Consider the following 23,072-nt stretch of genomic DNA (forward strand, 5'->3'; position numbering starts at 1 on the left):
GACAACTTAAAATGACTCGCTAGAGGTGTACACACCGGTTTTTGCATCAGCCGTGCTAAACCTCTCCAACACCTTTTATACATAATCGCCTTGAGATGACCATAACTTCCTTGCAGTTCTGCCCCGACGAATCTCCATCTCAATTATTTTATTGACTGAACCAAGATCTTTCATGTCAAACTCTTATGCAACAGTTCCTTTAACTGATTCACCTCAGTAAAATTTTTTGCGGCTATCAACATGTTATCGACGTACGATAACAAGAAAATAAGAGAATCATCATCAAGCTTGTTCACATATACGCAACAGTCATACTTAGACCTTTTGTAGCCGATCTTGATCATGTAGGAATCAAATCTTTTATACCATTGCCTTGGAGACTATTTCGACCCATAAAGAGATTTATTCAACTTGCAAATTAAGTTTTCTTTCCCCGATTCACCGAATCCCTACGGCTGTACCATATAAATCTGTTCCTCCAAGTCATCGTCAAGAAACGCCGTCTTCACATCCATTTGTTCCAAATGAAGATCATAATGAGCTACCAAACCCAACACAATACTAATAGAAGTATGTTGGACCACAGGTGAAAAGATCTCATTATAGTCTATCCCCTTCTTTTGTGAGTATCCTTTTACCACCAACTGTCCTTTGAATTTGTTTCCTTCCTTTTTTGAAATTGCTTCCTTCTTTCTATATACCCATTTACAGCCTATCGGTCTCTTCTCATCTGAAAGCTCCACCAAATCCTAAATTCGATTTTTATGTAGTGATTCCATCTCCTTAATCATTGCACCCATCCACCTACCTTTCTCCTGGCTGTACATTGCCTCTTGAAATGTAGTTGGATCGTTGCAACTGGTAAGAAAAGCATAAGACACTAACTCTTCAAACACATACCTTGGCAGAAGCCTGATAGTGCATTTGGATCTTCGTATAGGAAGATCGTCAACTTGCTGGCTTCCCAAGCTAGATCTCCCTGCAACCAAAGGACCATGATCATTGTCGTTACCCTGAGCTTCCAACCCCACCTGCACAACATGTTCATCTTTGCCCCAGTTTTCTGGCTCCTGTTTGTGTTCATCTCAATCTTGAGTACGCTTCACCATAGCCTTTTCATCAAAGACTACATCCCTACTAAACACCATCTTGTTAGCCACCGGGTCCCACTACTTGTACCCCTTTACACCCTTTTGATTTCCCAAAAAAATGCAACGACAAGATTTCGGGTCAAGCTTATACCTCTTCTCACTAGACACGTGAACATAGGTTGGACACCCGAATACTTTCAGTCTGGAGTAGTCTACTGCACTTCCCGTTCATACCTCTTCTGCCACTTTACCTCCTAGTGATGTTCTTGGTGATGGGTTTATCTGAAAACAAGCCATATTAACTGCCTCAGACTAGAAGTTCTTCAGTAGCCCTGCATTAAGTCTGAGACACCGAGCTCTTTCAGCTAGAGTTCGGTTCATCCTTTCAGCACACCGTTTTGCTGAGGTGTCCAGCGAACGGTAAAGTGTCTCTTAATGCCCTGGTGCTCATAAAACTTCATAAACTGAGAATCAGCATACTCGGTCCCATTGTCCGACCTTTTAGATATTTGATTCTCCTCGTCTGGTTTTTCACTTCAGCCTTCCACAACTTGAACCTGGCAAATGTATCAGACTTGTGCTGCATGAAGTATGTCCAAACTTTCCGTGAGTAGTCGTCAATAAAACTCAGATAAGAAGTTCTTCAGTAGCCCTACATTAAGTCTGAGACACTCAGCTCTTTCAGCCAGAGTTCGGTTCATCCTTTTAGCCACACTATTTTGCTGAGGTGTCCAGCGAACGGTGAAGTGTCTCTTAATGCCTTGCTGCTCATAAAACTTCATAAATCGAGAATCAGCGTACTCAGTCCCATTGTCCGACCTTAGATATTTGATTCTTTTCCTTGTCTGGTTTTCCACTTCAGCCTTCCACAACTTAAACCTGGCAAACATATCAGACTTGTGCTGCATGAAGTATGTCCAGACCTTCTGGTGAGTAATCGTCAATTGAACTCATATAATATACATGTCCACCTCTTGATGCTACTTTAACTAGGTCCCAAACATCAGAATGCACATAATCAAGAATACCCTTCGTATTGTGAATAGCTGACTTGAATTTTGCTCTATTTTGTTTTTCAAGAACACAAATCTTGCAAAAGTCTAGCTGACATGATTTCAAACCTTTCAAGAGTTTATCTTATGTAATTCCTTCATACCATGTTCCACCATATGCCCAAGACGCATATGCCACAAGACAATTTCATTAAATTCAACATCTACGGCTGCAGTTCTACCTACAATAGTAGTTTCCTGCAATGTGTAGATATTCCCATCTAGCTTTTGCCCTTTCGTCACCGTCAGATTTCCTTTCCATACTTTAATAACTCCACATTCGGACTTGTAATTGAAATCATTACAATCCAAGGTGTCAAGTGATATCAAACTCTTTCTTAATTTCGGAATATGCCTTACATTGCTCAAGGTTCTCACAGCACCATCAAACATTTTTATTTTAACATTTCCTATGCCAATGATCTTACAAGAAACATCATTACCCATAAGAACTGAACCTGAATTTACTAACCTGTAAGTGATGAAACATCCCTTGTTTGGAGTCGTATGGTAAGAGCATGCCGAGTGAAGTATCCAAGAGTCCGTAAGGTTATCCAAACCCCGATGAAACTAAAAGAATATCACCATCACTACAAACTAAACCTCCTTCTTGAACTACATTCGCTGATGTCGAAATCCCCTCATGCTTTTCAGCATCCCTTTCTTCCAATACAGACACTCCAGTTTAACATGTTTTTTTTTTTACCGCATTTATAACACTGTATTTCTTTTTTCTTCTTAGATTGAGTGCAGGATTTCTGACTTGACCCACTTTTGAACTTTCCTTTACCATGGTCATTGTTACTTTTCACCACAAGTCATTCTCCTTGATCACATATTTTCAACCTTTGATAAAAATTCAGTAAAGAACTTGTTACCTCTTCTAGATCAAGAGTCTCTTTTCCCCACGTAAGAGTGGTAACTAGATTTTCATAGGTATGAGTCGATGGCAAAGAGTTTAATAAAATTAAAACCTTATCATCTTCATCAAATTTAACATCAACTCTCATTAAATCACTTATGATTTGATTAAGGGCATATGTTGATCTAAGTTTGATTCTTCAACCATCTTAAGCCAATAAAGACGCTGCTTAAGAAAAAAGTTTATTATTGAGTGATTTGGACATATACCAACTTTCTAACTTTCGGCATATAGTCGCTGGAAAATCCTTATCCATCACAATAGAACACTTCGTCGGCCAAACATAAGCATATTGTAGAAGCAGCCTTTGCTTGCAATTCTTCCCATGTTGCCTCATCCATTCCATCTGATTGAACGTTAAGTAAAGCCTTTCCCATTCTTTGTATATCCTTATCTCTCCTCTACCATAGATCGAAATTTCCGGTTCCATCGAATTTGACAAAGTCAAATCTTGCAGAAGATGATCCTGATGCCATGACAACAATCGCTCTAGTACCTATTTGTTGTATAATGATCGGATATAGGATGCACAACAGAATAAGTAAATCAATAACAAGCAAATGAAGCACAATCAATAAATGAGAAACAAACAAGAATCAACACAAGGTTTATGTGGTTCGACAAAGCCTACATCAACGGAAGCAATTGACACAAAAATTTCACTAAGAAATGTAAAAGTACACAATACATTTCACAATGATCTCTCTATACTGTCAATACACGCCCAGAAGAACATAAATAAGACTCCCTTGAAAGATTCATTCCGAATTCTCAACCACCCTAACGTTCCAATTCAAAATTCAAATATTTTCTCATAGCCCAGATGCACTCATCGACGAGAATTGGGCACTCGTCGACGAGCCCATTTTTTTGCTCTCAGTATCTTAGAATCTCTGAGTTTTCCTTGCTCTCGGGATCTACTCGTTGACGAGCACAGGACACTTGTCGATGAGTCCTTGCTGTGCAGCATCCTTATGTTTTTCTTCCTTTGTTTATGAAACCTTAAGTATAAGAGTCATACCATAAAAAACATACAATAATACTAGTATGATGACTTTATGTTGGTGTGGTTTTGGGAGAAGCAAAAACGTCGTGGTTTTATGGACAGTGGTGCATGCTATTATTTGGACTTTGTGGCTTGCTATAAATGCTAGCATTTGCACATTCTTTCGGAATTTTTGGGGGCATTTTTCTGTCCAATCTCCAAAGGAATTGGGGAGCTTCACTTGTGTAATTTCTTTTAGCTGATCTTCGAGGATCTCCTATTCTCCTGATTTTATAATTTGTTCTTTCTTTCTTTATGATTTTATTGTCCTATAAAAAAAAGCAAAAAGAAAAAAAAAACTCAGGCCAAAGTGTATTTCTGTTGCAGTCATTGTTCTAATGCTTTTGTATCTGCATCTATTTAGATACATGCCAACTAGTTATTCCTCATTTTGCATACTTTTTTCTTGTGCTCAATATACAGAAGATTGGTGGGGTAGGAGAGGGAGGGGGGGCTTGTTATTTAGGTAGATTAGTTGAGTTACCTTTGAATGCTAGAGAGAGACATGATGGATGGAAACACTTGAAACTCCTTTATTTTTTGGGTGGCATATTGCCTATTTAGCATGCCAGTGAGTGATATAGTTTCTGATTTTGTTGCATGTTTGTATTGTTGGGCATGCTAGTGTGTGATAGAGTTTCTGATTTTGTTGCATGTTTGTATTGTTGGCTCCATTCCTTTTTTTTGTGTGTTGAGGGTGAGAAATGCCATAAGCAATTAATTAACTCTTGGGTCTAACCCCATAGAAAGTTCCTTAAAAGAGCAATGGCAGGGAATTTATTTAGAATCATGTGCCCCTTTCTTGAGGTAGTTTGTCTAATGACCAAGTCATTTGCCAATTGCACTCTTATTTCTTTGTACTGTATACTTGCCCCCTCTAGGACAGGTCTTTAACCCCATGAGTCTCAAGTTTGATTACTGAAAACCTTGAATTAATACAGATTGAGTACTGTATTTAGGGTATTCATAATTTTGCTGCTGTGAATTTGAATAGAAGAAAGAAGGCATTAGAGGATGACATGTAAATTATGCCATAAAATTAGGCAGTGGAATGCCTTGTTTGACTAGGGCTATGTGTGCTATATTGTTATTCAAATGGCTTTTTAGTGGATCTGGTACACCCAAGACTTGATTTGATGCTGAAGAGATGAGAGGACTAGTCTAGTTAAATTCCCATGGTGGATGGACCAACCTATCCATTGTGGTCTTATGATCAACTCCTCGATATGGAGGGTTTTGTAATAATGATACCAACTTATGCTCAATGGAAACCCCCAATAAATCCAGAAAAGTACGTAGTTTGTGGTTTTGGTGAGTCCCAATGTCTCACTGGATGATCTTGACCCCTGTTATTTTGAGGTCATATCTCTTCATTAGCACCAGATTCAATAGCTGGGTTCTTCCGACCCATGTCATCCTGGCATGCTAGCTCTGACGACTAGTCATCGATAGGCTGATTCCTTCGTGATAGAGAGCCATACCAGCATCCCTGCGACCATCTCCCTCAGCCTTCGATTCCTCTCGCCAAAGTCCACATGTATTACAATGTTTCTCTGCATCATTCTGAAAATTGGGGATTCCTGGTATGAGAATATTGACCTGTTCTCTTCATGACAAAAATATGAACTGAAAATTGCTTTGAAGAGGAGGATAATTCGTTTTAATTGTTATACGTTAAGGTAACTGTAACTCTATGCTGGATACTCTTTACCACCAAGCTAATCATCGAGATCAGACCAGGCTTTCCCCTTTAGCAAGTGCTCGAGTTCATTCATGGTGGTTGCATTTTGGGTGTTGTTTGCTGAGCCTTTTTCATTAATATGTTTACACGCTAGAAATACTAGCGAGATGTCACTGGCTGAAGAAATAGTTTTACAGGAATACATGACGAGCTATGTCACCCCCAAGGATAAGTTAAGTTGAAAGACTTTAGATTTGGGTTTTTATTGGATTTGATAGAATGTTTTATAAAATTGTATTGAAGTTTGAAGAAAATTACTCACCCTTTGTTTGAATAAGCCTTGAATTTGGATTTGTATTCTTAAATAAATTACAATATAAAATTATAATGAAATTTGTTTAAGTTCACTCAAATCCAAATCTAAAGTTTGAAATTTATGTTCCTTAAATTCAGCATCAGGCTATGCTTGGAAGTTGTGTTTAGAAGCGCGGTTTCCAAACTTTAGATTTTAAGTGGACTTTAATAAATTTTAATACAATTTTATGTTACATATTATTCAAATCTAATTACGAAGTCTACCCTCAGGGTGTGGTTGAGGTGGTAGTGCGGGCTGCGGGAGTGCCTCTCACGAGGTCAAGTGTTTCCTGGTTCGTTTCTGCCATTGGATTCTTGAAATTTACCTCCCTTTGGAGTTGTGGGGTCGGCTTCAAGGGGCGTGGGATTAGTCACGTGGACCGTAAGACGGACACGTGAAAACTCAGTGCGTAATCCAATTACGAAGTCTTTGGAAACATAGGATTTAAATAAAAAATAAGGCGTGATTGTTTGAAATTCATGCTCTTAATTAGGGTAAATGACCTGATCTTAGTTGAGGTTTTGCCAAAAGAAAAATGAAAATGCAAATTTATTGCACTGGCATATAATTAAAATATAGTACTTATGCCTCTGCTACAATATTTATAAATACAAAAGTCATTTGGAAAAATTATGACCTAACATAAGAGTGCATTTTTTTGATTGGGTTGGCTTTGTATTGGCTGGTGCCAGGTGCCGACCTTTCCTATTATAACTGTTAGAGTTCTCCCGGCGTGGAATTGGAAGTAGGTGAATTGTTGTAATTTGCCTTCGTTTTTCAAATGTGTAAAATTTGTTTCTTCATTATTTTGAAGAAAAGGATAAATCTTTGCTAATCCAAAGTAAATATTTAATGTGCCAACACTCCCGACTTTATGCGACTATCAGTAATTAAAGCAAATGTGGCGAGTTTAATTTGCAGAGGCAACAGGTTGTTTTTTGGAATTCAAATTAATGCTGGTTTATGGTCCGACCGAATTAAATTAGACTCTTGTTTTGCTCCCATTAATTTAAATATTCCCACAACGACTACTTTCCTCAGTAATTTGAAGGAAGCAAGCAATATATTATGGTAATTAGGTTTATGTGCTTGATGATGAGTAATTATAATTATTGTGGACATGCAAGATTTTAAATATATTCTCAGGATAAGCATGGAAATTAATTGGTCTTTGCCCATATTAATTAGTAGTGATTGCAGGAAACGAACCCAAGTGCCTGATCCAAGTTTGAAAGAAGTATATAGGTGTTTTGTTTCAACATTCTTTTGGACGGTGACATATTTGATAAATACCTTTTATTACTTATAAAACAAAAGGAAAAGAAAGAATAGAATGCTAGAGTAATTTGATATTCATCGGACTCTACTCTAAAATTTTACGTAATTTAGTATCATCTAAGGCTCGACTCGAATTATTAACTTGTTCACAAGGCATAAGCCTACTACATTCTTGAATATAATAATAAAATTTTTGCTTTCATCACATAGTTGCAATCTAATATTTATTGCGGAGAAAAACAAGATGCTTAACTTTTGAGTTATCAAATTTGGCCTATAAGGAGTAAAATCTATTCATGCTTAACTAATTTTTGATGAAGAAATACCAGTCATTATGATGCCTTTTTGTAAGGTATAACTAATTTTTGATGAAGAGACACCATACAATTCAATGGAAATTCATTATAATGTGTTTTTGTAAGGTATGACTTAACTAATTTTTTATGAAAAATGCTAGAAATTTTAATGGAAAATCATTATGATGTGTTTTTGTAAGGAGAATGTATATATAACCTAAACATATGAATATTTAAGATGATGACGATTGTGAAATTATAAAGATTGCTCTTTGTAACTTATAATATACATTATATTTTGCAATGCCAACTTTAAAATAATTAAATATAAAGAATATCCAAATGTTTTGTGAAAAATGAAAAAAATGATTTCTAAAAGGTCATATTGAAAATAAAAAATTCAGCTATAAACTTAACTGTTCATGTATTGACTATATATATATATATATATATATATATGTATATACTTTTAGATTTGAAAAAGAGAAACATGAAATGGGTAACGTAAATCGAAAATAAAAACTAAAAATAAGAAGTATAAACTAAAAGCTAAAAACAAGGAAAAAATTTGGAATTTAGCAAAAATATTTTGTAAATAATTTTCATTTTTAAAATTTTTTTTTGAAATTTTATGTACATTTTTATTTAATTACATTTTAAATTCATATAATTATTTTATTTAAATTTTGATTAATGATCAAGTCCAAAAGAGCAAATTCTAAATACTAAAATATTCTAACAATATGTTACTAAAATAATTGAAAATCATAAAATTTGAATTTTTTTTTTTTTTCAAATAGTTGAAAATCATCAACAAACGTAAATAACCACCTTCTCGTAATCTATTTATCAAAATGAAAACAAGAAATGAAAAATGAAAAAAAAAAAACAAACAGACCCTTAGACACTTAATTATTTATAAACATTATGTCTAAGTATTAAAAACAATATGTTATAAAAATATATTTTCAAATATTAAAATATCTGAATTTTCCAATTAAAATTAAAAAAAAACTTAATTGAAGGGGTTTATAACCTAGTTTGTCTAATAAGATTGTGCCATTTTAACTTCACTGCTGCTTTAAAATTATAAGAATAGTCAACAAGAAATTTGTACATATAATAATTGAATCTTTGAATTTTTATTTTTCATTTGCTTCAATAGAAAGATAATTGTGTTCAATCAAATATATTCTTCCAATTAAAAGACAGCGATAAATTAATCGAAGTCAGATTTTCTTGAATCTCCGAGCACGGGTTAGATTTAGTTAATCAGTAATTGTTTAATTTTGAATTTTGAGTGTGTATGTTTTAAACAAATATTATTTTATTTTTTTCATAAACATAAAAAGTAACAAACCGTTTTTATTGTGGCGGTGAGTTCAGAGTTAAGCACCTACGATGGCCCGCACCTCAGTCTCGGAGATTTCAGAGCTTTTAGCAATGTTACGCAGATAAATCATGGGATATTGAAATTTAGCTCGCAAATCCACACCCAACCACGGCGACGGTATGATGCATTCTCCCTCTCTCGCCTCCTCTTCACACTACTCTCACGCTTCACACTTCTCCGCCACCCCTATCCTCGCCGGAAAGCACCAACCCCCCGCCGCCGCCGCCAACGCCAAACCCCTTACCACCACCACTACTTTTCTCACTCTCTCCCTCGAGCCATCCCAGGAATCCCACAAATCCGGCAACATACGCCGCCCTAAAACCCCAACGACCATAAAAAATTCCCCTTCCAATGCAGTCCCTCTTAAATCCAAAATCTCCCAAAACCCCCTTAAAGGCCTCCTGAGTCCCACGAACACGCCCACCAATTCACGGAGTCCCACCGACAAGCTCTGGCTTTCCGGCAAGCTCTCTCCACCTCCTCCTCCTCCGCCGCCGCCTCTGTCGTCCTCGGAAGACGCGTGTGTAGAAGATGAAGAGAGGGTTTCAGGTGATTCAGGTTCGGATAATTCGGCGGAAATTGAGTTCCGGCAAGAGGGAAAACTTTTCGTCGGCAATCTTCCCTTGTGGATTAAAAAGAACCAAGTTGCCGATTTTTTTCGGCAGTTTGGGCCGATCAAGAATGTGATTCTTATAAAGGGTCATGATGATACTGAGAAGAATGTTGGGTTTGGGTTTGTTATATATGGGGGTCCGACGGCTGCGAAATCGGCGATGAAGGCTCTGGAGTTTGATGGAATTGAGTTTCATGGAAGGGTTTTGACAGTGAAGCTGGATGACGGGAGGAGGCTGAAGGTGAGGTCAGAGGAGAGGGCGAGGTGGGTGGAGGGCTGTGATGAGGTGGAGTATCGGTCCAAGTGGCATGAGGAGAGGGAGAACTACAGGAAGGAGTTTCGGAAGGTTCTTGAAACTCACCCAGAGAAATGGCAGGCTGTTGTCCAAGCTTTTGAGAGAATAAAGAAGGTATGAGTTCTTAACATTCTTAGGTTATGTATGGTTTGCAGAATATCTATTTCTAAGATAGAATAGAGATAGTTTGTGGATTAGATAGCTTACAGTATTAAAAAAAAAAAATTGTTGTCGTCATAAGCAAAATAAAAAGAAATGATTTCTTAAAATTCTTTAGTTTGGTTTGGTTTGTCAAATGTCCTTTTCTAACAACAGCATAGAGATAGTATGTCGATTTGATAGCTTATGATAGAGGAAAAAAAATGGTCATCATAAGCTAAATAAGAAGGTATGACTTTTTGACTTTCGTATGTTATGTTTGGTTTGTGAAATGTATTTTTTTAAGAAATAGAACAAAGATAGTATGTCGATTTGGCATACAAAAGAAGTGTTGTCATCATAAACTAAATGATGATGCTAAAATTTTTATTGATCTATAACATAGAATAAATAAGGATAACATCAAAATTTATCATGAAAATGTTTATTTAAAACATATCTCGTGTTGGATGTATTGATATAATCTTTTTTGCATGAGTGACTTTTTTGTAATTTATTATATTTTTCTATAATTTTTATTATATTTTCACCTTATTCCATGTTAATCCTAAAAATAGACATTTCACGAACCAAGCATAACTACATTGTATTATTTGAGCTTTAGATTAAGAAATGTTGATTTTGTATGAGAGAGAGATTTCAAATTTCAAGTAAGGATACATGTTAATTTATTATTGTCATTTGAGCTTTGGAGTAAGAAGGTGGTTTTTTGACAAAGGAGGGAAGCTATACTTTAAATGTTAGGTAATGCAACCCCTTAACTTACAAAGGTAGTTGAACACCATTAGTAGAGGCAAAATCTTGTTAGGACAAGTCTTTTGGATGGGTGCATTTTGAATTTAGCAGTATTCTTAATGAGTGCAGTTGCACTTGCCTAAGGCCGTGATATTAAACCTGGCATGACTATCAACCATGTAGGTTAGATTGGCGTGTCAATAAGAATTTACATAAAAAATTGTAATATTTAAAAACATTTAAAAAAAAAAAACACTTAGAGAATTAGATTATGTGTTGTAAAATCAATATAAATTCAAAACCACATTCATAACTCAAAGATTAAAAGCCAAGGTTAAATCTAAAATTCAAGGTAAACTCAATCAAACTTCTATTTATTATTGAGATAAAAAATAACATAAGCTACAAAATTTGCAAACTGTAGCATACAAAGCATTCATGACTTCAGCTTCAACCTTCAGGTTCTTCACAGCTTCACGACTTCAAGCATTCCCTATTTTGATCATACAGATGGTCTCATGGGATGAACACTTCACAAATTGTGAAGGATTGGGTGGCACTAGTTATAAACTTATAACACTCTTGCTTAACTAGTTAGTCGAAAGTATATTGTGGTACATGAACAACTTTTTTTTTTTTAACCATCGAATACAAAGTCAAGCAGAAGCAGTCCAAGCATGAAACTAACAATAGTCATACGGCAAACTATAAAGTAACGTAATTCATTATTAACACCTCTGTAGGCGATGTGTGCTAAGTGAGGAAAGCAGTATGTTGAATGCGTTTACAAAAGGTAGTGAGTTTACTATGTTTGATGAACATTCTCCCTCTCTTAGAGGGCTTTCTATGTTATTCTAGATCTGGCAGTAGGAAACATAAAATTGATCGAACAATGACTCTGATTTTACACTAAGACATTATCCTACTTGAAGAATAAAACCTATACTACTATTTACGTTATGGTTACCCATCACATGTACACAAGAGAAGCAATTACAGGCAAGTATAATGTCCTAAAGAAACTTGTCTTGTGGTAATGGGGACGCTTTCACTCACAGGGAATCGCAACACACAGCTTTCATGGCTTTATACTGCTTGAGCATGGTGATGGACAGGGAAAAATATAGACTAGGGCCATGGTTTGTTTTGCCCGTTGCTTTACAAATCACAAATTTTTGTGAAGTAAATCATGTAAATTAGTAAATGACTAAATGGGCATTTGGGAAAGTAAAAAAAGACCAGAAGGCTAAAATCCAAGATCCAAGGTTGCTGAGTTCAACCAAACTTGCCTGGGTTTGATTGGATCTTATTTAGTCTGTAACATATCCAGTCTGACAAGGAACCCAACACGGCTTTTCATCTTGTTCCATGGGTTTTTGGGCTGGCTAGGCTGGGTTCAACAACACTAAATCGTTCAACCCAACTCATCCAACTAACTCAAATTTTGAACTGCCTACAAAGAATGGTTTCAAATAGTATTTTGAGTGTGGTAGTGGATTGTTTTTTTTTAATAAACCAAGCATATGGGTTGGGTAATGTGTTTAGTTTGCAATCCACCTGACCCGTACTTAATGGCAAAAAACCAAAAAAAGGGGCCAGGCTGGGGTGCGTGTGTGTTGAATTAGGGCTTGAGGCCCCTCAATCTCACTTCTTATTTGTAAGGCATCTTTTTTTGCAATTGATGATTTAATGCAGTTGATAATATGCAAGTTACGCATTATGCTTGTCTAGCTGTTTTCAAGGCTTTCTTTATGCTGTTGTGTTGTCAATGTAAAGTATTAATTATGATGTTACACTTTTAGTAGTATTTTAATGGGAAATTCAACATATATTTAGTTTGACTAATGCTAGTGTTTTCAAGGTGGCAAACATTCTGCAAAATTTCAGTCTAACTCATATTTGCTTGGGTCATTATTTTCTTTAAAAAGAAAAAAACCTAAATTGCCAACTCGACCAAGCACCCAAGTACCAAACCAACTCAACCATATCCTTAGTGGTTCAACTTAGAATTGACTTTTCATCAAACACCTAGGTTGGTTATGTAAGAATCTTGAGCCCAACATGTCCTATAAACAATGTAACTTTTGTATTTCTAGTCCTACTTATCACATGCTGTGCATGCTCACTAATATAAAGCAGCAGTTACCATGTATTATGCATAAAATGGCTGTAGGTCAAAGGCAGAATTTGAACTTGTATTGGAACACAAGATTCATTGAATACATTTGGACAAATGTTGGACAAACCATTTATTTAAAGGCGGAGTTGGGGCCAAGGATCTAGAGTGGCATTGCCTCTTACAAAATTTTGAGATTCTCTGTTTGATATTAAAAAGTGTGGATTTTGCTTTCAAAGAAATTTATAAGAGCTTTGTTCAGTCATATTCTTCTTTTATATAACCACATGAACATTTTTTTATTCATTATTTTTTATCAGCCTTCCAGAAGAGAGTTCGGGTTGATGGTAAATTATTATGCAAGGCGTGGAGATATGCATCGTGCCCGTGAAGCTTTTGAGAGCATGCGAGCAAGAGGAATAGAGCCAAACTCACATGTGTTTACAAAGTAAACACTTGCATTGAATATTTAGAATTATAACTTTAACTTGCCTTTATAGTAATTTTATAAATTTAGAATTTTTGAGCCGATGGTATGAATCCTATGATTAGTACCAGGATGGATTGGGTTGGGTAAGGGTTGTAAGCTAATTTGGGCTAAATCGAAAGGGTCGAAGAGGCTACCTAAGACCAACCTAATCAATTTGTGTTGGAGATTTTCGACACTAGCTGGGATTAGGATGGGTGAGGTTTATTCATCTTGATTGTTTGCCCTAGATGAGTTGATGAATAATAATTTTTTGCACTATATAATATGATAATACCATTATAATGTCTTTTTTTCATATTTTACGTAAGTTACAATTCAATATTGTTGATTCATTTGTTACAATGTCCGTTGATCAAATACATCATGAGAGTATTGGTTAGAAAATATGGTCTTAACAAATAGATTTAATATAAGCCATACAAGTTTAGATTGGGAAAAATAAACTTGCAATGAATCTGTTTTGTAGCGTCATTATTTATGTTTTTTTAGTGTACTAAGAAAAATATTAAACCATTTGAATGCATGAAACTGCAATATTTTGGAGTTGTAGTTTCAAATGAACTTCAACCAAGTCAGCCCTCTTCCTATGACTTAAACGATTTGAATTCATATGTTAGGGCCATTTAGTTTTGGAAAACATTTTTCCTTTTCTATTGTTTTTGTTTTCCAAAGAATTATAAAAATTTTAACTTATATTTTAGTTTTTCAAAATTCATTTTGAATTTGGTAGAAAATAAAGAGTTTGTTTTCCTATGACTTGAACCATTTGAATTCACATGTTAGGGCTCATTTAGTTTCAGAAAACATTTTCCCTTTTCTATTGTTTTTTGTTTTCCAAAGAATTAAAAAAATTTAACTTATTTTTTTGGTTTTTCAAAATTCATATTGAATTTGGTAGAAAATAAAGAGTTTGTTTAATTATATAATTCTTTTTTAAATTTCTAGATTTTCACAATAATTATCAAAAAGACAACTTGTTTCTTAATTTTGCCAAAAGTGATGTAGGTTAGTATTTGGGATCATGGATTTTAGGGCTTGAATTTAGATTTGTGTAGATTTGGAAGAAAATCAATATCTAATTCATACAAATTAAAGTAAGATCCAAATTCCATGCTCCTATATGCAAAGTATGAGTTCGAAATCTAGAAAAATAATAAAAAATGTTCTCCAACTTTTCTTATAAATTTCGAAAATTAGAAAACAAGGTGGCATTTTTGTGATTATTTGAAATTTAGAAATGGGAAATACAACTATTTTTACACGAAAATAGTACCAAAAATTTTTATCGTTGTTAATTTAGTTCGTGCAAATGTTGTAAAAATGAAAAATTAGCTCTTTTTTTTTTGTAATTTTTTGAAAAATTAAAATGGAAACTGAAAACTATTTTCCACAACTAAATGGGCCCTTAATGTTTGTCAAAAAAGCTTGCTTTCCTCCTTCTCATTGTTATATTTATACATTAAAGTGAATGAGAAACTACAGTTAAACACCATAAAACCGCATCATTATGGAGTTTTGGTTGTTTTGCTGCCTCACTGCTTTATTGATTATTGGGTTGTGGTTGCTTGTTGTTTGGGGTATGGAGTTTGGATTACCTTTGTTTTTTATCTCGGTTGTAGGGTTTTTGGGTTATTGCTTTTTGCGTTGGAGCAATCTCTTTGCACTTTTTCCTCTTCATCTATTACATTTTCTTGTTCGTATTGAACTTGAAATTTGTAGAGACTTTAGGGGTTGCTTTTATTGAACTTGAGATCTGGAGACCTAAGGGGCTGTTTTGATATCATTTTTGTTTTTGTTTTTTTTTGGCTCTTGTTGCTGTACAAGTAATGACTTGAAATTTTTGATTTTCACAAAGAAGCTAGATTTTATGGTTCTCAAGGGTTGTGGCAACCTGTTGCTACAGTACTTTAACATGTATATTTGACTTTTGTGGACTAGATGATTCATTCTAGACAAAATTTTTAATTAAAATAGAAAAAATGACCCTGTGAACTTGAAATATAATTAAAATAAAATGCCCATAAAATTTATAAGATTAAAAAAAAAAAAAGAAAATTCATTCATAAAATCATTTTACCATTTTTTCATTTTTATGCACAATAGAATTTTCTCAAAGCACTAAAAAGTGAATTTAAAAACATAACAGGAAAAGAAGATAATTATAATTAATTTTTTTTATTACAACTGTTATTGGATATACTAAATCAAGGACAAAAAAAATGAATACGAGCTTAATTAGGTTTTTAGTTTGGAAATATATTGCTAGTTTTCACTTTTTAGTTTCCAAGCATCTTAGATTTTTTGTTTCTTTTTTAAAATTTTGTATCAAACTTATTTTCTTTAGATTACCCAGTCCTATTTTTGTAATGTGTGAAGAAATTCCCCCCAATAACTTAGTGAACTCAATATTTTGTAGATACTTTAGGACCCATTCGGTTAGGGATTCAAAAACGAATTTCTATATTGTATTTTTTTGAAAATGAAAACCTGTATTTTTAGGTGTATTTTTGGATCTTTTCAGGAAGCAATTTTTGAGTGCACTTCAAATGCAAATTTTGTGTATTCTTCGTATCACACATTGAAGGGGAGCTTAGGCACAACGGTAAGCTTGTCACCGTGTGACCTGGAAGTCATGGGTTCGAGGCGTGAAAACAGTCTCTTGCAAAAATGCAAGGTAAGGCTGCGAACTATAGACCCATTGTGGTCCGCCCCTTCCCCGGACCCTGCATACGCGGGATTTTTGTGAACCGGGCTCGCCTTTTTTTTTTTTTGTTTCTTTGTATCACATATTCTCGCATTCCCCCGTTACAAAAAAATGTATCCAAAACCTTAACTAAACATGCTCTTAGTTTTCATTTTTTTGTTTTATCTCAAATTTATTTTCTTTAAATTAACCAAACTTATTTTTGTAATGTGAAGAAATTCTCATCATTAACTTGAACAAGATTTGAGTAAATTTCAATAAAAATACTTATTCATTTTAGGTACCCCCAAAATCCAAAGGTCATCTAAATTTGCCTTCTTTCCTCTTTCTCTCTCTCTAATTGTAATTGAAGGCAGTTTGTTTCATGCAGCCTCATTCACGCTTATGCAGTTGGTAGAGACATGGAAGAAGCATTATCATGCGTGAGGAAAATGAAGGAAGAAAGCATTGAACTGACTTTGGTGACTTACAGTATTCTTGTGGGGGGGTTTGCCAAAATTGGCAATGCTGAGTAAGTAAACCATGTGCATTTAGCATTTAGCTGTTTCCTCCTTTAATATAAGAGTTTGCAATTTGGTTAGGGTACCTTTTATTGTTGTATCTCTTAGCAGGCTTTAGTTTGAGACACTAATGTTTTGAGTTCTTATAAATTAAAAAAGGATGAGCTAACTTGTTCTATAAAATTTTTTTATCAAAATTTTGATTCCTTGGAAAATGGAAAAAAACTTTATAAGTTTATGTTTGATGGTACAATTGATTTTTTTTTTTTTTTAGGGGTGAGAAAGGATAAAAATAGATTAGTACAAAGTTTTCACCACTTCTTCAATTATCAAATTTGCAGTGGTGGAATTCGTCATAGTTATGGAGATTGTCTATGGAGTATTGGAGTTATGAATTACTTTTTGATGGTCTATTCTCACAAGCCGAACACTCCACACCTTTGAAGGGCCATGCAACACTAGTTGTAGAAGGTTTGATTAACTAGTTGGCCAAAAGTAGACTGCAATCTCACTATTTTCACTAAGCCATTATCCTACTAAAATAATAAAACCTACACTAGTATTTACATAATGGTTACCAATCCCATGTGCACAAGACAAGAAGTTACAGGCAAGCACAGCGCCTTGAATTAGAAATTTGAAATCGTGCAATGTTCACTGCTTTGACCCTATGGTAAGAGTGTTGCACTCGTGTGAGATGGTCACAGGTTCAGGTTTAGCCTCTTTAGTTGTGGAGATAAGGTTGCATACATTATACTCTCCCTAGATATTTGATATGGAGTGGGTGCTTTGTGCAGTGAGTGTTGCATTATACAGTGTTTATTGAGCATTTTTATTTTTTTGCCCCGTACTTTTCGGAAGAGATTTTCATGACTAAAGAAGCTAAATTATGTGCTACTCCTTACAAAGCTATTAGTTTGGTGTTTAGTTTGTTGCATGAGTTAGTTCCATGGATAGATTCCTTGTCTTGCCTTTAGCTAGTGCTCCTTTTAGATTTTTTTGAATGTCTCATTCCATTTATCATTACTTGTCCATCCATTCGTCCGCCTTAACATCTTTACTTTGGTTGACAGTAATGGTTGGCAGATGCAGTTGTGATATGTTTTCTGATTAGGTTGAGGGACGTCTCACAATATTTTAGATTATCTTTTTCTTTTCATTCATCTTGCTCAAATTTTAAAGTTAACATCGTCTTTGATCCTTCTTTCTCTTGTGGATCATTGTTCCTAAGCAATGAATTTGGTTATTTTAACGTATCTCTTGCACTTGCACATTAGTCTTCAAAATTCTCTCATTTCTTTTGTCTCTAGTTTTGAACTCGGGTTCAGTTTGTCTTATATATTTTTTGTCATCTTTTTTGTTCCAACTTTCGGTATAAGGTTGATAAGGGGGAGCGAATTTGATTTAGGACAGATCTTGGATTGGGGAGGCCTCTTTGGCTCACTTGTATCCTTGCATGGTTTGTTTATACAGCCTTTACAATTGTCCAATCTCAGATTTCCTTCTCTTGCTGGAGGGTGGGTCAGTCTTGAGATTTTTATTTTACGAGAAAACTTAGGCCTTGTTTGGAACTTGGAAAATATTAGGGAAAAGAAAGGAAAATATCAAGGAATCCACGTTTTCTTGTTTGGTTATCGAGGAAAGTAAGAAAGACAATGAAAAGTAAATCAAATTCAAGAACAAAATTTTGATTTTATACATCATTAATATTTAGTTTTTCTTAATTTTTAATCATACAAAAACAAACTTTAATTTCTAATAGAGTTTAATATAGAAGAAAAATACAATGAAAAATGAGTTTCCTCCTTATTTTCCTTTCCTTTCCTTTCCTTTCCTCAAGTAAAATCCTTGATCCAAATGGACCATTAATGAGAGGGAGACAAGTAATCTTGCCTTCTTGTTGAATGTCTATGATTCCTTCTGTAATCACTTGGGGAAGGATAGAAGAGTTTGGTTTCTTGATTTTGGGCATCTCTTGCAAGTCCTTTTTTTTTTTTCTAACTGAAAGGTTTTTACCTTGATTTTGATCCATAATAATTAATGCTAATGATTTGCTTCAAGAGCAAACGGCAAATAAGGCCTTGTCACGGGATGTGTGTGTCCTTTGTTTTAGGAGTGGGGAGAATCATTCTTGCTTTTTTTTGCGTTGTATTGTTGCTTGAACTTTTTGGAATAGACTTGGGACTCCAGCAAAAGCCATAGATACTACTTTTGAAATTAAACACTAAGTAAACAACAACAACAAGCCTTAAGTCCCACTAGGCGGGGTCGACTACATGAATTCTTTTCCGCCAATTCACCCGATCCAAAGCATTTTCCTCTATTAGATTAAGGGCTATTAAATCCTTCTTCACTACCTCATTTTAAGTTATTTTAGGCCTACCCTTACCCTTTTTTATGCCAGAAACCATAACTAACTCACTCCTCCTCATAGGTGCTCTACTAGGTGTGCATTTCAAATGCCCAAACCATCTAAGTTGCACCTCTCTTATCTTGTTTTCTATTGGTGGTATGCCTAAATTATTGCGTATATGTTCATTTCTTACTTTATCTTTTAATGTTAAACTACTCATCCACTTTAACATACGCATCTCAGCAGCTTTCATTTTTTGTACATGTTATTTCTTAGTTGCCCAACATTCTGTACCATAAAACAGCTGGCCATATAGACGTTATAAAATTTTCCTTTTAATTTTAAGGGCATTCTACAATCACACGACACACCTGATGCACTCCTCCATTTTACTCAACCCGTCTTCATTTTATGTATTACATCTTCTTCAAATTCTCCTTCACCTTGCATAATAGATCCAAGATATCTAAATCTATTAGTGCTATTAATATCTTAATTATTCAGTTTAACTCTTTGTTGCTACTCCTTACATTACTAAAATTACATTTCATATATTCTGTCTTATTCCTACTTACCCTAAACCCTTTTGACACTAATGTGGCTCTCCAAAGTTCTAGTTTAGATTCCATTGTGCTCCTACTAAGTATTTTAGAAATATTCCCTAAAAATATTCCCAAAATAAAATCTTAGAAAATAAATAATATTACAATAATATTGTGTTTTCCATCACCTAATGAAGCCCCTTGGTTAGTTGGTCTTTTGTCGAAGGAGTGGGTTGAACCAGTGATATCAACATCATGTATATCCACTTGCACACATATTACAAAATTTAAAGAAAAGGTCATAATCACCAATTAATAGAAAGAATGGAAGAGTTAAGTGAAAAGCACAATTAAATCATAAATTTCATTAATTTGGCTATATATATACTTGTATGCAGAGAGATGAGGGGGCTTGGATCAAGGAGGTTAGAGAAATGTTGTAAACTTAATATTGTTTATTTCTCTACTCGTTCTTTATAAGCTCAAGCTACAAGTTTAATATCAAATTATTTTTTGTGAAAGAGGCGGGTAAACCCAACTTGCCCGCGGTTTGGTTGAGTCATTCAAGTTGTCCTTGTTTGGTTGCGTCAACCTCGGTTTGGTCCATTTTTGGCTTGTGGTATTACCTTATCTCCGACTGACGCTATGATCGGTTCTAGATTGATCATATCACCCTGTCTTGGTTTTAAAGCTATGGTTAGAATAATTTGTGTACTTGTGAATGTCTCCTTTATTCGTATATGTTGAGAGCAGAGTCTTTTACTTCTTGATTTATTTGGTTGTCATACTTTCATAATATCATCGAACAAGTTAGCTAGATAAGAAATTGAATGAACAACGCCCCTTTGGGCTTTATTGGGATTTCCCCCATATTTTTACAAGTACCAATTTTATATATCCTAACATTTTTTTGGGAAGTAGCTACAATTTGTAGCATCCTCAAAATTACTAACTCTTCATGTATTTCCATGCCTTGAATGGAAATTGGTTAAATAATTTGTGTTCAAATGCTTTTTTTAAAAAAAAAAAATATTCAGTTAATAACATGCTTATATGTAACTAAAATTGCTGCGTTTGTTTTCCTTTTTTGTTAAAAGCATCAAAGAATAGGAATTCCTTGATTTGGGAAATGGTATAATAAAAAGCATATCACGTGGCTCGTTCTTCTCTCTTGCTCTCTCTTCCTCTCCCCTTTTTTGTTTCCTCCTTAACATCCTCATTCTCTCATGGAATCTACAAGTTTTAAATGGTAGGGCTGGGAGCAGTCTGCAAAATTGTCCAGATTGAAGGGAAAGTCATTGGTTTTAGACTAAAGAATGTTGGTGAAGGGGCTTTGTCTATTTGATGGAGGATAAAATGATCTGGAGATGATGGATTATAATTTAGATGACCGTGGCATGGTATCTGTTGTGGAGCCATGAAGATATTATTTCCCAGTTGATAGATCAACAAAGATGGGGACTGGATGATGGAAATCATGGAATGATGTAATGAATGGGATATGTTAGATGGAAGGATCAAAATGTGTTTATGGACAAATCATATAGAAGGACCAAAATGTGTTTATCATTTCAAAAACTGTAGTGTAGCGGTGAGTGGTAAAGTTGTTAGTTGTCTAGGTTTTCGCACCAAGGCAAGAAGCTTGGGGTTGAGAATGGTGGGCTTGTGCTAGGAATCACATCAAATGGGTTTGAGAATGTACATGCGTGGTTAGTATTGTGTTGGACATGAGCCAAATTTAGGTAGTTTAAGTATATATTTTTTTTGAATAGGAGAAAAATTGTACTAAAAACCAAAACAATGTACAAAGGATGAGGACAAGATATGTCCCCTGGGTCCATAATCTACAATTATTGCCTTCCAATCACTTTGGAGACGGGTAATAAAATAAGAAGAGTGGGCCCAAAACGAATGATACGATGATATTTTTACGGATAAGAAAGCCCTCTATGTCTCCTATTCTTTGAAATGTGATTGATGTGCGGTGAATTAAGTGAAATGAATGGACACCTCTTTTCATCACAGCAAAGTGGTATCACACCTTTGGAATGCTCTTTTTTCTTAGATTGAGAAGCTTGAGTGGCGCCTTAGAATGCATAAAATCTCTTGCTTGTGGGGTGTTGGGGTTTTGGCTCAAGTGGAAAGGGCTGTATTATGGAGTGAAGCAGTTTTTACTCTCTTTTGGACCTGTTGTATCGAGAGTAACACAGGAATCTTTAAGGACCGCACATCTTGCCCTAGTCTCTTGTGGGATAGATTGGTGTTTTTTGCTTCATTTTGGGCCCACTAGTTTTTAGTAGTTCAAATATGGATGTAACTTTAGTGACCTGACCCACACCACTGTGCCATCAAATAGCTTCTAGATTCATCACATGGTGCTGAAGAACCTGTTGACGTTGCAAAAGGTATTAAGCATCCCTTGTGTGTAGAAGCTTGCATATTTGTTTGTATTGGTAATGGAAAAAACCTGAGTGCGCTCTTGGGGAATTGGCGTAGGTGAGGTGTGACTGAATCATTATATTAAAATTGGCTCTCTATTCCATCTTTCCATTTTATTTTGTTTATTGATTATGTGCCTGGGGTTGTTTGCTTCTGTGCTTTCTAGTCAATTTTATTGCACACAGATTAATTGAATTATGCTATTACTCCCCTTTTTTTGGATGCCATCAAGATAGCAATTGGTATCAGGGCAACATGTGCATCATATGCATCATATGCATGTTGAATTCTTGATCCCGGTTACAGCATCAACAGGATCTTGATCCAGTCATGGTTTAAAAGCAGAACAAGGTAGAGAGCTAGTTCATCTACGGTGGGATAGGAAGATGTGATGGAGAAAATGTGCAGGAAATAGCTATGCAGAATGTGAAAGAGAAAAACATGAACTTGAAGAACAAATAACCTAAAGAAAAACCAAAAAAGAGAACCAAAGGAAAAACATAAAAAGAACATTTATATATGAAATTGAGGAACTTGAAAATGGAATTCCAAAGAGAAGGGAAAAAATAATTTTTGAAGTTGGGAAATGGATGAAGAGGAGGATGTAATTGCCTGCTAGCATCTTTTTGACTTTCATAGGTACAGGATTTAGGCTTCTATTTTTGCCAATCTGTAAATTCTGAAAAGAAAAACATCCGAACTGCATTTTAGATTAATTTCTGACTTTGCATTATTACAGAAAAGAGAAATCTGGCAAAACAGTTACTAACTTAACTTTAATGCGACAAGAGGAAAGTACCCTTCTTTTCATTGTACCTTGGCTGATGCATTTTTATAATCCCAGGTGACATGTAATTGTAGTGCACCTACCATGATCGAAGCAGTGGGCTTCTTGTATGGCTGGCTGCTTTTGTGCATCTAAGCTCACAGTTAGTACACTAGGATTTTGATATATTTGTGTTTGAGGGCATCTACAAGGAAATGTAATACCCACTGCACAAGTCTCCCTT

The 23,072-nt window shown here is 35.0% G+C and overlaps 1 protein-coding gene across 3 annotated transcripts in view; it reads left to right on the top strand.

The window, feature by feature from the left end:
* Positions 1 to 9,098: 9,098 nt before the first annotated feature.
* The window catches only part of LOC131165259 (pentatricopeptide repeat-containing protein At5g04810, chloroplastic), a 49,030-nt gene continuing 35,056 nt past the window's right edge, over positions 9,099 to 23,072 (top strand). For all 3 annotated transcript variants that reach the window (XM_058122885.1, XM_058122887.1, XM_058122886.1), the window contains exons 1-3: positions 9,099 to 10,138; positions 13,355 to 13,482; positions 16,599 to 16,739. In XM_058122885.1, the coding sequence (XP_057978868.1) occupies positions 9,233 to 10,138; positions 13,355 to 13,482; positions 16,599 to 16,739 (1,175 nt within the window). In that variant the 5' untranslated portion in view covers positions 9,099 to 9,232. The remainder of the gene's footprint in view (positions 10,139 to 13,354; positions 13,483 to 16,598; positions 16,740 to 23,072) is intronic.

The sequence above is a fragment of the Malania oleifera genome, chromosome 10 (assembly GCF_029873635.1).
Source record: "Malania oleifera isolate guangnan ecotype guangnan chromosome 10, ASM2987363v1, whole genome shotgun sequence".
In the NCBI taxonomy this organism is placed as follows: domain Eukaryota; kingdom Viridiplantae; phylum Streptophyta; class Magnoliopsida; order Santalales; family Ximeniaceae; genus Malania; species Malania oleifera.